General features: G+C 36.5%; 1 protein-coding gene across 6 annotated transcripts in view; it reads right to left on the reverse strand.

Moving 5' to 3' along the window:
* Window positions 1-17,249, reverse strand: part of TENM2 (teneurin transmembrane protein 2) — a 1,132,942-nt gene that overhangs the window by 856,031 nt on the left and 259,662 nt on the right. For 4 of the 6 annotated variants that reach the window (XM_044229866.1, XM_044229857.1, XM_044229849.1 and 1 more), the window contains exon 3: window positions 1,801-1,875. The exons of the other annotated variants lie outside the window; for them this stretch is intronic. In XM_044229866.1, the coding sequence (XP_044085801.1) occupies window positions 1,801-1,875 (75 nt within the window). The remainder of the gene's footprint in view (window positions 1-1,800; window positions 1,876-17,249) is intronic. 6 annotated transcript variants of the gene reach the window in all.

Raw genomic sequence — 17,249 nt, forward strand, 5'->3', positions numbered from 1 at the left:
CCTAATTTTATACATAATTGCTTCTGCAGAATGAAACCTATTCATTGGAGAGCTAGCCTAAACAAAACTTCCTATGGGGATGGGGTGATTTCCTGCTTACTGGGCAGGGATGAGGAAGTCCTCACCACCACCAGCATGGTCCTAAGTGCTGTTACTTATTCCCTGTGCATTTTTTATCATGTCTGAGATCCCCTGCCCAGGTACTCTGTTCCAGTTAACATCCTTGGTACTTAGGTATTTTCTCATAATTGTACGCTAAAATGTTTATTTTAGTTTTCAGTAGTCTATAAAATGAAAGTTAAGTTCATATATGTCTGATGTGACAATACTTTTCTGTTTTTGTTTTCTTGTCTTCAGTAAATGAAGAGTCACTTAATATGAGCATTCTCCCATCTTGTTTCTAGAGCTCATGTTTGCTCTGGAGAGGCAGGAAATACAATGTTTCCTTTTCCTATAATAAATGAAAACAAGTCAAACGAAAACACACATGTTTTTATTCCACATGTGGAAATTTTTAGCTATATGATTCCATTTGAAATGGAGTATGTATGTATTAAGGCAACTTTCCTGATGGTTTTCCCACATCTCATTATCTGGAACTAGTTTCAAAGACCTCCTCGGGAAAAGAGAAACATCTGTGTGAGGAAAGGAAGCTTCAGTTTTCAGAGCGTCCCATGTGCTTTTCAATCTGGGTACTCAAAGTAACAGGCAATACGCCTAGGGCATGGAAAGCCATGGAATAAATGCAGTCTTCTTCTTTGGTTATCAAATTTACTTGATGATAAGAAATTAAAATATTGTTTTTTTCTGTTAAAACAAACTTAAAATCATCATAAATCATTTAAAATTAGCACAACTTTTAAAGTAACTACAAATGTTGGAAAACAGCATACTTTAAGAGTTTCAACTTTAAGCTTATGGCCCCATAAGCCACAACCAAGCAACACTGTACAGAAAATTGGAGATGAGGTAGTGAAGTCATTGGGAAAATTAACTATGTTTACACTGGTTTATAGGAAGCCAGGTTTTAGTCTAAATTCAGAAAAGTTTCCTCAAAAATACTACCTTCTAAACTCCTTATAGTCATTTTCCAATAGGACCATGGTCTCCCAATGCCACCCTTTCCTCACAACTAGTTTGGTACCTTTTGTCCTCAACTAACTCAAAAGAATAGTAATCTTATTCTAAGTACCTGGGACAGATTCTGGCCCAAGCCATTTCCAAGTTTGCTGGCTTAACATATGAAGCTGGCAAGCCACATACACAGTGGAAAGAAAAAATGGATCTATCATTTATTAAATCATTCAACAAATATTTATCGTTCCTAGTGCTATGCTAGGCATTGGGGATATAACAGTAAGCCTTATAAAAATGGAGCCCATGACATTTACAGTCTAACTGGGAAAGAGACATTAATCAAAGAATCCCATAAACAAAGTACAATTTATACAGTGAGTATACAAAGTACAATTTATACTCTATAGGAAAAGGACAAGGAGCCATGAAAGGTCATCTACTGGTCCGACCGTTCATCCTTTCACAGCTTGGCCAGCAGATGTTCATCTAGCAGTAGACTTACTACTTGGAGGGACTCTGAATTTACTCCAGGAAGTCCTCGGGCCCCCTGAAGTGTGCTCTTTCCAAGCTGTTCCCAAACATTCCCCTATATACACTGATTTCAGACAAACATTTTTCACGTAGTTTATCTCAGCACAAAACTCTCACTCATACTCTTCTGCTCAGAATGCAAACAGCATAGGGGAATTTTAATACCATGTCAACTTATTGTTTTGCACTTACTTTGCTCATTGATGGAAGGTTGATTTTGCTTTAATTCATCTTGTATAATTATGTCTTTATTAAGCTCCATGGCAGCTTTGAATGGAAGAGAGAGACTAGTCATTGTGTGATTCTCCAAGCTAAGATTTCTAGTGGAAAGCAGTCAACATTTCTTTCCTTCTTTACTTTCTTGCAGAAGACAGAAAGAGTCATCATATTTCAGTATTCATGAAACATATGTTTACCTTCTATCTGCCTCCAGTGTCTCTGATACTGTATTAAAGTGGATGTGGATGATGTTTCAAACTTATTTCATCTCGGGTATGTGTTTTATGGTCGATGTCAGTGAAATGCCCAATGTGGCCCCAAGTTACATCATCAAGGCCAAGGTCACTATTTTTGTTTTAAAAATCCATACCCGTATTTTAGAATTTGAGTATAATTTAGGATGTTGGGAGATAAAATTAATGCCTAAAACTGTTAGGTGGCCAGGATAGCAGAACACAAGTGTTTAAAAATAAGTCTCTTGGTAAATCTCTTTGTCGCTGAGTGATCTTTTTCTTGGCCATAACTTCAGTATATAACCCAGATCCTTTTCAGAACTTTTTTTGAGAGAAATTTTGCAAGAGATATAAAAAATCAGCCTCTGACCAACTAGTTTTGTTTGGGGACACAATTCAAAGGAAAGACATGGCAGCGTATTGTGATCATGGCTTTATCTTCTAAGTTTTTACCAACTTCTCACACTTTGAAATAACCTTTAACTAGGAGAAGCACATATGTCGCTAAGTCAGAATTATCATGTCATGGTAATACCAGGGAATACAAATAGCACTGGAAATGTCAGCATTTGAACAGATTTTCTACTAGGAGGGCAGGAAGATAAAAGTTAACTGTAGTAATAGGGGAGTACAATATAGAAAACTTGTATTACCTAAATGTTCAGTATGTGAGTCCCCTGAATTTAAGAGAGAGAATTCTATACACAGGAGCAAAAGTTGCTACAACATGAAAATAGTCACTAATGATCACTTCTAAAATTAATCCCCACCATACCAACCCACTTACTGCTAATCTCTTCTCTTATCAACCAACCTATCAACATCTGTATCATTGGTTAGTTGTTGATAACAGAAAGTAATATGGTGCCAATATAAGTCTAAGTTGTAAAGCTTGTGAAGAGGCAGATTTCCATGAAGTCAATACAAGTAATGCTAAGAAACACTAGGATCATAAACAAAGCCACATAATTACCATGATCTAACAGAACTAACCTGTGAACAAGAAAAAAAAATGGAAATGCATATTGGCATGATTACGGTTTCTTCAAAAGATGACAGACTTCTGGTTTTGGATCAAGATAGAATTTCCCATGCCGTTCTACTTGTCCCACTAAGTACAGCTAACCCCCCTGAGGAATACATAGGAAAACTACTTAGAAAGAGTTTAAAGGGGGTCTAAAGAAGACAGTGCTATTAGGATCCTGGGACCTGAGAAAAGACATAGTTGTGAGTTCCCTGGGGTTTATTTTTGCCTTATGTATTCCAGACCTGGTGTTGGAGAAATCTGCAAATTAAAAACACCAGTGGAAATGGGAAAAATAAGCCTAGAGTAAAGCCTACTGTAAATTAAGGGTCCTTCCTTATGTCCATAAACACCCCAGGGTAGAATCAAGTGATAAAGCAGAATTTCATCCTCATCCAATAGGAATGAGCCTTCCCAGACATCCCACAGGAAGGCATCTTTGGTGGCCTTAAGGAGATCCTGGACTTCCATCCCCACCCAGTGGTAATGAAGCACCCCTTCCTCTCCCTGATGGTGTCAGAGAAGAACTGATGTTAAATTGAAATTTACCACCACTGAAGATTTCATGGAGGAGCTATAAAGAGGTGTCCCTCTCTCTCTGAGTTGCGCTGGTGTCTGCAGAATCCCAGTGAAGAGTCTAAAATTCCAACTTGGCTCGGCAAGAGAGCATCCTTTCTCAATCCATTCCACCACCCACTCCCCTACCCACCAGGCCCTGCTTTGTCAAAGAAGGCCAAGTGAGAAACTTGGGACTTTCACCTCCATCTGGCAGTGAAGGCTCAATGTCCCATTTTTCCTACTGGCTTGGTATCAGAGGAAGCTTGCTGCAACAGAAGATTTAGATAAGATCCAGAGTTTCAAAACACAATAATTCAAATAGCCAGGATACAATAAAAAAATCACTCATCATACCAAGAATCAGGAAAATCTCAACTTTGAATGAGGACTGATAACTATTTAAATAAAAGGTTAATAAATAGTCCTTAGGAAAATTGACGAATTCATCCTTTTTTTTTTTTTTTTTTTTTTTTTTTTTTTGCAAAATACAACTCTCTGTGATCATGCTGCGAAATTCAAATATAAAGTGAAGGATATATTGTACATTCAGGCAATTTTGCCGTAAACTGTATATTATGCCTTGCACAAAAACTGTTATTCTTTATCCTTTTGCATAATTATAGCATAATTAGAATAATAAATTGTATTAAACATTAAAATATACTTTTGATAATCAATGTTCTTTTTGGAAGATAAAGTTAGAACAAATTATTTTTACTAATTGATATGAAATGTTGATTCTTTTTTTAACACTGATTCCATTTTTAAGTGGCCTTTTTCTAGCATCATTATCCTAAGACAAAGAGAACCTCTTGTATATAAGCATGGGTCAATTTTCCAGAGCAAATGTTAGAGTCTACACCTTTAAGTCAGAAATGAGTATGAACTCCAAATTTTTCAGCAAGTATTTAAGAAAATGGTATCAATTATAATAGTATAGTTCATTTTTTTAAAAAATCACAGTAAGTGGAGTAATTTGATCTGATACCCTAAGTTTTTGCAGCAGATAGTTATCAAGAAAAATATGGCAATTATAAGTGATAAAAGATAATTTTTATTTTTGATTAATTGAAAATAAACCACCAAACTGTTATCTTGCATTTAGTATCGATATCTTATCTTGAAATTTGAGAAATCATTGATATGTACAAGCTACAGAAAATGATCACTTACCAAAAACTTACCAATATTATCTAAAATATTATTTTTAAACAATCTAAAATCTATATATCTATAAATACATTGATAACAATTTTGGGAAAACCACTGAAGAAACTACTTACGAATTCTAATGTTTTATGCTTGTGTATATTAAAATTCTTCATATAAACTCCTTCTTAAAGCCCTTCTAAAGTTCATCTGATTTTACATATTCAGATATTTTTCCAAATGCTGATAAGACTGTTCATGAAAACTCCTGTGGCTTAAAAACTACATATTTGTTGTACATGCATTATTATTCATAAAAACTTAAGCCAAACATTTATATTTCAAAAATTCACTTTAAGAATAAGAATTTTCTTATATGTATAGTTCCTAAAATACTAATATTTTGATATTTCTAAACTTTCAGATTATTTTAAACTCTACCTAAAGGCATGATAGATCACAACATTCACAATTTTTAACTAGAATCATTCCAGTGTAAATAAATACATTCTAAATCAAGGAAACATCAAAATGGTTAGTGATGACAGGAGAGTTTCCAATATCCTTGGTTTCTCTCTAAGCTTTATAACTTCAAAGAGAAAGGTGAATGTGGCATTCTCCTATGATATGGTGGCATTTTCACTGTTCCAGCCTGAACAAAGACCGATTTGGAACACCCAAAGCAGCCACAACAAAAGGTTCTGCTGAACAACTGCCAATTCATAAATAGAAATGAAATACCCAGTAACCTAGCTAGCTGGAGATTCTTTTCTGCTGATGAAAATTCCAACAAGATAAAAATTGAATTCTGGTATTAAAAACTATACCTATCAGTTACCCTGTGTAACAGCATTACCAAAGTGGTCATCTGACCACGTGGGACTCTGCCTCTTCAAAAAAAACCTTTTTTTTTTTTTGATAAATAAAATAAATTTTGGATTAAAAATAAATAAAAGAACAATAGTGAATTTGCTGCAACAGTCTAGGTGTCCTATGTTTGGGAATAGCTACTAGATTAGCTTACATTTATTGAGGACTTCACAGTGTGGCAGGCACTGGTCTAAATGCTTTCAGGTATAGTTTTCAAATTAATGAGGACAACAGCCCTCTAAAATTGTCACTATATTGGCTAGAGTTAACGTGGGAATTCCAAAGTCTGTTTTAAAAATACTTGACCATAAATTCTTAGAATTATATCTTCTGATGAGTCTCCATTTACTCTTTTATAAAATAAACATAAAAATAGCATCCCCCTTCATAGGGTTGTTGTGAGCAATGAATTAGACAAGCCAGGTAAAAATGCTTCTTAGAACATTGTCTGCCACAGAGTAGCCTTAAAACAAACATAGCTAGTATGATGATCATCAGTTTACAGATGCAGAAACTTTATTTTTAAATTATAATTATTGTAATTGAATTATATAGTTTATATTTTTAAATTACAGTTTATTGTATTTAATTGAAATTACTAACATTGTCTATTTTCTCTTGAGCTGACTGGGGACAATCAATATTTCTAGGACTATGCTCATTTCATCTATGTTTTCAAATGGATTGGCACAAAGTTATCCAAGTATTTTCGAATCCTTTTATTTATTTATTTATTTATTTTTATTTTTTTTTCCCAATTTATTTACTTTCAGAAAAACAGTATTCATTATTTTTTCACCACACCCAGTGCTCCATGCAAGCCGTGCCCTCTATAATACGCACCACCTGGTACCCCAACCTCCCACCCCCCCGCCACTTCAAACCCCTCAGACTGTTTTTCAGAGTCCATAGTCTCTCATGGTTCACCTCCCCTTCCAATTTACCCAAATTCCCTACTCCTCTCTAACGCCCCTTGTCCTCCGTGCTATTGGTTATGCTCCACAAATAAGTGAAACCATATGATAATTGACTCTCTCTGCTTGACTTATTTCACTCAGCATAATCGAATCCTTTTAAATTTCTGCTAGGTTAATAGCATGTTGTCCTTATTTTCATTCTTCACATTACTTGCGCTTTCTTTTTTAAAGTATTTTTAAAATTTTTTTATTTGAGTGCAGTTGACACACATTCCATTAATTTCAAGTGTGCAGTACAGTGAGTCAACATCTCTATGCGTTATGTTGAAAATTAACTATCATATGTCACCATATAACACTATTACAATATCACTGATTATATTCCCTATGCCGTATCTTTTATTCCCACGACTTACTCATTTCATAAATGAAAACCTGTATCTCCATTCCCTTCCCTTCATTTTTTTTTCCAATTTATTTATTTTCAGAAAAACAGTATTCATTATTTTTTCACCATACCCAGTGCTCCATGCAAGCCGTGCCCTCTATAATACCCACCACCTGGTACCCCAACCTCCCACCCCCCCGCCACTTCAAACCCCTCAGATTGTTTTTCTGAGTCCATAGTCTCTCATGGTTCACCTCCCCTTCCAATTTACCCAAAAGCACATACCCTCCCCAATGTCCATAACCCTACCTGCCTTCTCCCAACCCCCTTCCCCCCAGCAACCCACAGTTTGTTTCGTGAGATTAAGAGTCACTTATGGTTTGTCTCCCTCCCTATCCCATCTTGTTTCATGGATTAACAAACTCAACACCCAAAGAACAAATAATCCAATCAAGAAATGGGCAGAGGACATGAACAGACGTTTCTGCAAAGAAGACATCCAGATGGCCAACAGACACATGAAAAAGTGCTCCATATCACTCGGCATCAGGGAAATACAAATCAAAACCACAATGAGATATCACCTCACACCAGTCAGAATGGCTAAAATCAACAAGTCAGGAAATGACAGATGCTGGCGAGGATGCGGAGAAAGGGGAACCCTCCTACACTGTTGGTGGGAATGCAAGCTGGTGCAACCACTCTGGAAAACGGCATGGAGGTTCCTCAAAATGTTGAAAATAGAACTGCCCTATGACCCAGCAATTGCACTACTGGGTATTTACCCTAAAGTTACAAACGTAGTGATCCAAAGGGGCACGTGCACCTGAATGTTTATAGCAGCAATGTCCACAATAGCCAAACTATGGAAAGAACCTAGATGTCCATCTACAGATGAATGGATAAAGAAGATGTGGTATATATACACAATGGAATACTATGCAGCCATCAAAAGAAACAAAACCTTGCCATATGCGACAACATGGATGGAACTAGAGCGTATCATGCTTAGCGAAATAAGTCAAGCGGAGAAAGACAACTATCATATGATCTCCCTGATATGAGGAAGTGGTGATGCAACATGGGGGCTTAAGTGGGTAGGAGAAGAATCCTTCCCTTCATTTTGATCATCTTCCCTACCCTGTTCCTCCTGGGGAGGAACCATCAGTTTGTTCTCTGTATTTATAGATCTGATTCTGCTTTTTGTTTGTTATCATTTGTTTTTTAGATTCCACACATGAGTGAAATCATACCGTATTTGGTATTCTCAGTATGACCCATTTCACTTAGCATAATACCCTCTAGAGCCATCAACATTGTCACAAATGGCAAAAAACAAAAACAAAAAACTCATCCTTTTTAATGGCTATATAGTGTGTGTGTATGTGTGTACCACATCTTCCTTATTAGAGATACCATATAATCCATTAATTCTACTCTGGGAATTTACCCAAAGAAAATGAAAACACTAATTTGAAAAGATACACGCATACCTGTGTTTATTGCAGCATTATTTATAAAAAACCAAGGCATGGAAGCCACCTAGATGTCCATCAATAGATGTATGCATTTTCTTTCTTTTAACTGGATTGGTTTCACCAATGAATCTGAGAAGAACACATGCTCTCTAATTACTGAGTGTAAGATTCCAAATATGTCAATTAGACCAAATTATTAATTATGTGGTCAATTCCTCTATATGATACTAATTCTTTTCTTTTCTTTTTCCTTTCCTCTCTATATTTCCTTTCCCACCTTCACATGGGTTAATATTTTTTTTAATTTCATTTTAATTTTTCTATTGATTTTTTAGTTATCTCCTCAAATAATTTTTTAGTTGTTTCTCTAGGGATTATAATATGTATGTCATGTCAGTCTATTCAGAGTTCTAATCTTATATACTGTTCCTTCCATTTCTGTGCATTCATCATTTTTCTATTCTAAACATTTCTCAGTCATTGCCTCTTTAATATTTACTTACTTCTATACTGTTACACTAAATATTATTCTTCTCTCTAAATGACTCTATTATATTTTTAATCTCTTTTCTCTGTCTCTTGCTAATTTCTTCTTGCTATTTTTTCCAGCTGACTAATTCTCTCTTTAATTGTGCCCGATCTCATATTTACTGTATGAAGTCAGTTATTTTTTCAACAATTATGTATTTCATTTATAAAACTTCTATAGCTTTTTAAGTGTTTCTGTTCAGTTTTTCTATTAAATTTGCATATTATACATTTGGAAGTATGGATCCTGTAAATTATGTTTTAGGACTTCAGAGATGAAAATTGGTTGTTTGTTGATTTGCTTGCTCTTAATTATGAAGGTTTGTTTTCTTATGTACTTAATTATATTTATTTTAGCTGACACTGGTTTAATTTTCAAAAATCACAAGGGCCTCAGATGAAGATTTGTGTTTGCTTTTGTCTAAGACATATGGTACTATTAATCACATATCTCTTTTAGGATTCCTGGTTACTGCAAGAACCTCAGTTTCATGTCCCTCTTGCTCTAAGTCCAAGGTTGAATGTCCCAAATGCAGGTCTAATATCAGTCCTTGCTCTCAGTGAAGATCTACCAGAAGCCTGTACTTCAATCTTCAGATTTCTGGCTTTAGCTCATTTTTTGTTTTTATTTTTTGTTTTATTTTAGCTGCTTGGAGATTTATCTTACTTACTGTGAGGAGATATATATATATATGGTTTTGATCAAGCTATTCAATGCTCCCATGTTTCAGTTTTTTCAATGTAAAATGGAGGAAATTATAGCAGTACTTGCCTCATCTAGTCATTGTGTCACAGAGCATATATATATTTAGAATATTCCAGGACAAAGTCAAAAGTCAATAAATATTAGCTATTATTATTAATATTACTATTACCACGTTATTAGTAAAAAAAAAGCACAAAAATACAAAATGATCTACATGATTCCCTTTTCTAATTTTTCATACCTCTACACAAACAATATAGTTTTCCAATTAAACTGTATATATTTGGATAGAGTTAACATTTATTCCACTAATTAAGGTAACATTCTAGTTTCTGGGTTGTTGTTTTTTTTTTTTTTTAAGATTTTTACTTATTTATTTGACAGAGAGAGAGACAGTGAGGGAGGGAGTGGTAGAGGGAGAAGCAGGCTTCCCACTGAGCAGGGATCCCGATGTGGGGCCATGTGTGGTTTGATCCCAGAACCTTGGGATCATGACCTGAGCTGAAGGCAGATGTTTAATGACTGAGCCACCCAGGTGCCCCAACATTCTAGTTTCTTAAAAGAAAACAGAGAATATTTGATTTGTCAGTAGAGACGCTACCAACATTAACTAAAATTTTGACAAAGACATGACATTTGCATTCTTGGCATTCATGAAAGTCCCTGTCTCTATGATGCACTTGGTATTTTGAAAACATTTTGACTTTCCCATCACCGAAGGATTATTCTAGATCTCAAGAGTTAATTAACTAATCTACAGTTTGACATCTAGTGAGATGGATGGATGGCAGTCTATCACAACGTGAATATATGTATAGCAGACATTTTGCCTCAGTAGCTAATCAGAGTCTACTCTGTAACCACAAATATTGGGGAGAAATGTTAATGATATACTCTTGTTTGTAAATCAATTCCTTTAAATCAACTGCTTCATTTCCAATTATTGCTAGGATTTAGATACTTGTCTAAAACTATGTTAAGCATCCAGGCACAGAGCTTGTAGAGAATGGCAAGACCATAGTTTCCTAGTGCCTGTTAGCATCATTACACAGGGAGAGGATAATTGAAACTGAATCAAGAGTTTTCCTTTTCTTCCTTTCCCACCTTGCTTCCTGTGTTCCAAACACATGTCGTAGGTTACAAGTACATGTAAAGACTTAATTACATTTAGCATCTGGCAGCTGTTGACTTACAGAGAGTTGTTGAGTCACATAAACTCAAAGTCAAAAGGAAATTCGGGAATAGAAGGCAGAAGCTTGCTCAATGGAGTAAAAAAATCTTATGTCATCACAGCTGAAATACTCTACCATCAGCACTATTATGTTCTTGGTATGAGTGATGCTGTAACTAATCAGTTTCAGCAATACCAGAGACTAACTTGCCACTAAAATACACCATTCCCGATGTGGTTAGAGTCATCGCTAAAGGGCCTTACAAGCATTGCTTTTAACAAGTGATGGATTCACTCACATACAATGGAGACAATAGCTTAACAAGGACTTTAACATACATATATAGAGGCATCAACTGGGAACACTTTAAAAACAAGATCTTCACACTATCCACTCAAAACTGTCACCAAAGTTAGATATGTCAAGTAGTTTAGTTTATACACTGCTTCTTTTTGGAGGAAATAAATCTCCTGAGAAACCAACAAGAGGTGGTCCAAGCCTTTAATACTGGTTGCCATTTGCCACATATTGGCAATTTTATGAGTAGAGAATTATCAGAAATAACTGTCCTGGTCTTAATAGAGATAGACCTCAACATCCAAACGTCAAGTTACAAAAGCATAATAAGAAAAGTATAATGAATTCTATATGTTGTTTTTGATACATAATATTAGCAAGATAAGTCTGAACTGGAAAAAACATACACAAAATTCTTCATAGCAATTATTTCTGGCAATATAGAGAGAAGAACGCAATGACTGGGGAGGGAATAGAGGAAGGAAAGAGGATTTGAAACAAATTTGACAAAATATTAACACTTGTTAATTATAGGGGATGAATACTGTGTACTTTATTCTCTATGCTTGTCTGTGAGTTAAAGTTTTTTCTAAAAATTAAAATAATTGAAAAATAGAACTCTTGGACAGTCTATTTTTATCGCTTAAAAATATTTGTAAAATCATAATTTTTCTATTAAGTCATATCATTCAACATTTTCATGGTTACATTTTGAAATAAACTACAAAGAAATACCTCCACTTGTATGTCTATTTAACTTCTAGCCAATAAGGAGTAAGGTTATGAAGCAAAAGTAAATGTAACCAATGGATAAATAAACTGTGATACACCATACAATGGAATATTATTCAGGAATAAAAAGAAAGAGAGCGATCAAGCCATGAAAAGACATGGGGGAAATTTAAATATATATTACTGAGTAAAAAAAGCCAATCTGAAAACTCTACATACTGTATGATTCTAACCAAATGACATTCTAGAAAAGGCAAAACTTTGGAGACAATAAAATGAGCAGGGGTTGCTAGGGATTGAGCAGGGAGGATGAGTATGTGGAACACAGACAAATTTTAGGGCAGTGAAAATACTCTCTATGATATTATAATGATGGACACATATCATTTTACACTTTCGGAAACCCATCGAATTTACAGCATCGAGACCGAAATGTAATGTAAACTATGGCCTTTGGGTGATACTGATGTGCCAATGCAGGTTCATCAGTTGTAATTAATGTTCATCACTCTGGGAGGGAACGCTGATGATGAAAGAGGCTATGCATGGGGGGGGGTAAGGAGGCATATGGTATATCTCTGCTTCTTCCCCTCAATTTTGCTGTGGACTTAAAATCGCTCTAATAAAAATAGTCCTAAATTTTTTAAAAAAGTACATGCAACCAAATCATTCCATGACAGGATGACCACCAGGAAACTCATGTACTTTTCTCCCTAGGAGAAAGACTCTAGATCTTTGTGGTTAAGAACAGACCAGAAGCAAGTAATCCAGAATCTGAATCCCTATACCACCATTTATGGTTTGATGATATTCTGGTTAAGTTAATTCCTCCACCCCTGATCTTCAGTCTCCATATCCATAAAATAGGTTTGATAATATCTATATTCATAAAGCTGTGGAGACAACTAACTATGTGGGAACAGACACATGGATTCATGAGAAGAGACATAAACTAAAAGAAGGGGATCTAGGCTAGTAGAACAAAGATAAAGAGCCTCATTCATTCATTCATTTATTCATTCAATATTTATTAAGTGTTTACTAACTGCTAAACCTTGTTGGGCAGGCTTGGGATATATCGGAAAACAAGAGATCTTTAGCTGGGGCAAACAGATGTTAAACAGTTAACATAATGGATAAGTGTGTAGTACCCTCAAAGGTGGTAAGTACTATGAAAAGAAAACGGAAAATAGAGTGGGGACAGCCCTTTGTATTTTGAATAATTTGATCTAGGAAGGCCTGAGAAGATGACATTTAAACAAAGACTTGAAGAAGTTGAAAGAGTCAGCCTTTTCAATACCTGGGGCAAAAGGAAACCATCCGTGTAAAGGTTCCAGGCAGGCGTGTGCCTGGCATGTCCCAGCAACAGCAAGAGGAACTTTGTGGCTGGAAAGCAGTGAACAAAGATGCCATCTTACAAGAAAGGGTCAAAGAGTTAATGAGAGCTGAGTTCTAAAGGGCTTTGAGAGGGATTTTAAGGACATTTATCTTTACTAAGAGTGAAACCGAAAGCAAATGCAATGTTTTTGGTGAGAGGGTTGACACTGTCTAATTTTCATTTCTAAAGGTTGGTCTATTAGGTTAGAATACCGAAGGAGGGGAATAAGAACAGAATCAAAGAGACCACTCAAAATGCATTTGTAAGAGATGATCACAGCCTATTCTGGTTGTAAGGAGCAAAGAGGTGGGCAGGGTGGGATTTCCTAATGGATTGCACGTAGGGTATGGCAGAAAGGGGGAAGTTGAATGTGACAATGTTTCTGAACTGAAAATTAGCAGAACGGAGTTGCTATTAATTGTGATGGGGAAGACACACACGGACTAAGATTTCATTTCTGAATACCTGAGTTTGAAATATGTATTAGACATAGAAATGGAGATGCTGAGTAGGCAGTTGGATATATAAAAGATATAAATATGTAAGTGCTATATATTTGGGAGGCATTGGCATGTAGATTCTGTTTAGTGCCATGGAGCTGGATGACGTCACATTGTGGAATAACTCTACATAGAAAAGAATATCAAGAACTGAGCCCTGAGTCAATTTTACATTCAGAGTTTGGAGTAAAGAGGAGGAAGAGGTAAAGGAGTATGAAAATGAACAACCAGTGCAGTGGGAGGAAAGCCACGAGCATATGCTAGAACAGAATCCAAGTAATGAACGTGTATCAAAGAGGAAAGGGCAACTAAGTGTTTCGAACACTGCTGATAGACTGCTAAGATGAGAACCAAGAATGTGACGTGAAGGTATAGCTACATGGTAATCACTGGGTGACTCGACGAAAAACAAAGAAAAAACAAACAGAAACCAGAAACAGGTATGCGGAGGGGTATATTTAGAGATTCTAGGGATAACCTGAAGGGACTGTGTATAAGAAAATAGGGGAGAAGAATCAGCGGCAAGAACACAAACACATCATCTGAGACGTGCTATAATAAGGAGGGAAGCTGGTGTGAAGGAGTGAAGTGGTGGTAGCTGGTGGGAAAAGGAAGGGAAGAGAAGTTGGGGAAGGTCTCGGTCTGTTTTTTATGCTGGTAGGAATGAAAGGATGGTTCATTTAGGAAGGAGAGGTGGAGAACTCTTGGTGCAACCTTCTTGAGTAGATCAGTGGGATGCTGATCTTGCACACAAGGGGGGGTTTCACCTGGGATAAGAGTTGAGATCGTTCATTTATAGTGATAGGAAGGAAGGCAGAGCTTGTGGGTGCAGCTGGGGGGAGTGGGTAGATGACAGATGAGGATTTGGGAGTTTGCCACTGATTGAGGATGGGGAGGTGCTGCTGGAGGTTTAGGAGGGCGCAGGGCAGATGAGGCCGACATCTAAGAGTGTGAGACCATGCCGAGATCAGAGAGTGTAGCACAACTGCAGAGCAGAATTGAAATTTAATAAACTTCAAAAACTTCTAGGACAAATTTATTACAGTGCACATGTAACAATGAACTCATCATTCACTAGGGCTGCTTTGATTCACATAAAAAATTAAATTATGGTGACTATATTCAGTTCTTAAACATGAGAAAATATTAAATGTAATGTAAAAACACTGTTCCTAAAATGAATGGCTCTTATGTTAGGGGAAAAGGCAGAGCAATTAGGGTGATGGGTTATATATGTGGACCAATTTATTCCTTATGTGTAAATGGTAACTATAAATTCTGAATCCATAGAAATTAATTCATATTATATCACAAACTTCTACTTTTCATCAGACGGTTGTGCCATTTTTTCCAGACAAGAAGCCTTTGTCTCAAAACATTGAAATTCACTTTTTTTATATCCATGAGTGAATGTGACAAAAAGACATGTCAATTTCAATAGATCCAGGGCCAACTTACACAGTAGGCACGATAGACACGGTCACTAGGGCCATTAATACCTTTGGGGGCCCACAGAAACGGTTTAATGTCTTTAAAAATCAGAAAAAAAAACCCTTCCATTTGTAGAAAATGTTTTAATCTTTAACAATGATTTGTCTTTACATTACATAGTTGTAAAACTATAATACTAATTTTTTAGGGAGGAAGGGGCCAACAAAGGCAAAAGTGCCTAAGGTCCATGAAAGTTATGGTACAGCCCCACATCTTCCATGAAATCCTTCCATATATGGAAGGCCAAAATCACAATGAACCAAAACATCAACTTCAAAGGATTTTAAAATGAAATGCAGACTGTGTTCTCTAATAGTGTTCTCATCCTGAAACGCGCAAAGAACATCTTCCCCTGCACAGACATCAAATGTTCTGACCACTTGGCTGCTCCGGAGGCACAGAAGAAGTGCCTGGTCTCCATTTTCAGGTGTTTTGGCAAAGATATGCCCAGAGTTAATATCATCCTGCCTCTTCTAATTAGGAGAACAACTGTTCAGTCATTGCAGACAACTTTCTTGGCGTTTCTCATTTTCCCAAAATATCTCCCAGAATCTCCAGAATCTCCATTGACTATATGGTCTGTCTTCTCTATTTGGTATTCAGAGAGCACACTTATTGAAAATTTTCAAAGCAAACTGCCTTAGGAATCAACATCATCCATGGATAGTTGCAAGAATTACCTCCCCCAAGTATCAGAAAAGCAGGGAGGTTCCTGAGCTTTCCAGAAACCACAAAGCACATCTCTGACAGAGTTGAGAACTGAGATGCATCTCTCTTGCCCCTGCCTTAAAAAAAAAAAAAAAAAAGAATCAGTGGTCACTCCTGGCAGACAGCTTCCTTCATAGAAAGCCAAATTTTCCTAGCAAAACTGCTTCTTCTCTGGAATAATGGGCAATGAAGTCCAATGTGACATTTAATTGTTCTCTACTGAGATATTTCTCTTTGCTGAAGTTTTTCCAGGTGCTTTATGAAAAACATTTGCACTACCTGGCACTTTGTGAGTCTTCCTCTGAGAACATTTCCCTTATTAAGATAGCTTTGCTTTCAAAGGGGACATTGGTTTTGTTTGCTCACTCAGAGCCCCGTGAACAGACCACCAGGGAAATTGCTGCTTCGCTGGCATAAGTCCCACATGCCTATGTCACAAGGGGTTAGGAGCCTCATTAATTCCTGTGCTCTCATTTCAGGTTGTTTAGGGATCAGCAGCAGATTATTATTTCAAACACTTATTTCTTCCTTCAATTTCCTCTCTCTTAGAATTGGCTCCAAATCATTTTCTCTTGTGTGCAGTGTACTCAATCTCCATTCGGATAAGAAAATCAAAATAGTCTTTTCAGAAAACCTATCCATCAGCATTATCAGGAACACACCCCACAAAGGCTTTGGTTGATGTTCCTATATACCTGGCAGCTTTTATGCTTCTCTGTACTCTCTCCCCCAGAATCATGGCCATTATAAGGCTCACACAGACCCAAGGGCACCCAGTGTTTATGTTTCAAACTGATTATTTCAATGCAGTTCTACAAATAGACAAAAAGGTGTGCTAGGCACCAACCAGGGACACAGAGATGGAAAACTGGTGTGCCTGCTTTGGGCAATCTCCACAGGCTAACAAACAAGATAAATGTATATATATACAATGCCAATATCATGTTGTATACCTGGTGAATTTATTCTTCACCCTACCTACGTTGGTGGATGTGAGAAGGCACATGCAGCAGGGGAGGTAACTCTCTATTTTTTTCTCTAGAGAGCCTGATTCTGAGTGGCAAACATATAATCTTGGGTAAGCCCCTTAATCCTCTGACTCCTCAGGTTTTCTCTGAAAATAAAAAGGTGGATCAGAAGGGTTGGCATCCTTCATTTAGTCATTCAACAAACATTTATAGCTTAATAGTTACTGGTTGTGGAGTATGTGTCAAGACTGTGTTATAAACACATTACATGTGAAATCTCCTATAATCCTCAAGACAAAATGAGGAGGAAGCTATTAGACTCAAA

This window comes from Neovison vison, chromosome 1 (genome assembly GCF_020171115.1).
Source record: "Neovison vison isolate M4711 chromosome 1, ASM_NN_V1, whole genome shotgun sequence".
Classification (NCBI taxonomy): Eukaryota; Metazoa; Chordata; class Mammalia; order Carnivora; family Mustelidae; genus Neogale; species Neogale vison.